Here is a 919-nt window from a genome sequence, read left to right on the forward strand (position 1 = left end):
CGCGCTGCGGGCGCGGGTCTGACCGAGGGGCGCGGAGACGGGAACCGCGCTGCGGGCGCGGGTCTGACCGAGGGGCGCGGAGACGGGAACCGCGCTGCGGGCGCGGGTCTGACCGAGGGGCGCGGAGACGGGAACCGTGCTCCGAATGTGGGATACAGTACACAATGCTGCCCCTGTTTGGGAGTGCAGGGAGCGAAGGGACAGCGACAGCACCCAGCTCCCAAGCTCCTTTTACCGGAATGGTTCTGCAGCTCCTTGGTCTGTCCATTCTCAGTCGGAGTAATCAGGTCCCATATAAAGCCCTTGATCTTCTCGTCTCCCCGGTAGTGCAGCAGGCAGTAGACAAGGATGGTTCGGCAGATCACTTCCACGTCACGTTCCGTCATCCGGCGTTTGAAGCGTCCGTGAGCGAGGATATCCTTCCAGCGGCCCCAGCTACAAGGGAGGGACAGGACAGGACACCCCGTGTGTTAGCAGCCTGTCTCCCGCACAGTCTCTCACAGCCCCGAGTGACAGGGTGGGGGGCAGCCACTGTTCCGACTCCCCACCCACAGCGGCAGGTCAGAGGCTGGGAATCCTGCAGCGAGTAACTCCCGTCCTGACTCTCGCACCATCAACAAGGCACAAGGCAGGAGGGGGAGGGAATACTCCTCACTTGCCCCTGGATGGGGGGACAGCTCCGACAACACTCGAGAAGCTCGACACCATCCAGGGACAAAGCAGCCCCCGCTCCCCCCGCCAAACCCTGCTCAATGGGCACCACTTCCACAAAAATACCCCCACCACCACCACCACCGATGCTCAGTCACAGCAGTGTGTACCATCTACAAGATGCCCTGCAGAAACTCCTTAGACAGCACCTTCCAAACCCCCACGGCCACTTCCATCCAGAAGGACAAGGGGCAGCAGGTACATGGGA

The 919-nt window shown here is 62.1% G+C and overlaps 1 protein-coding gene across 1 annotated transcript in view; it reads right to left on the reverse strand.

The window, feature by feature from the left end:
- The window catches only part of LOC125481846 (chromodomain-helicase-DNA-binding protein 8-like), a 14,527-nt gene that overhangs the window by 9,928 nt on the left and 3,680 nt on the right, over positions 1 to 919 (reverse strand). The window contains exon 5 of the mRNA XM_048593772.1: positions 236 to 435. Within this exon, the coding sequence (XP_048449729.1) occupies positions 236 to 435 (200 nt within the window). The remainder of the gene's footprint in view (positions 1 to 235; positions 436 to 919) is intronic.

This window comes from Rhincodon typus, unplaced genomic scaffold (genome assembly GCF_021869965.1).
Source record: "Rhincodon typus isolate 14 unplaced genomic scaffold, sRhiTyp1.1 hic_rhity00003848, whole genome shotgun sequence".
NCBI classification, from domain to species: domain Eukaryota; kingdom Metazoa; phylum Chordata; class Chondrichthyes; order Orectolobiformes; family Rhincodontidae; genus Rhincodon; species Rhincodon typus.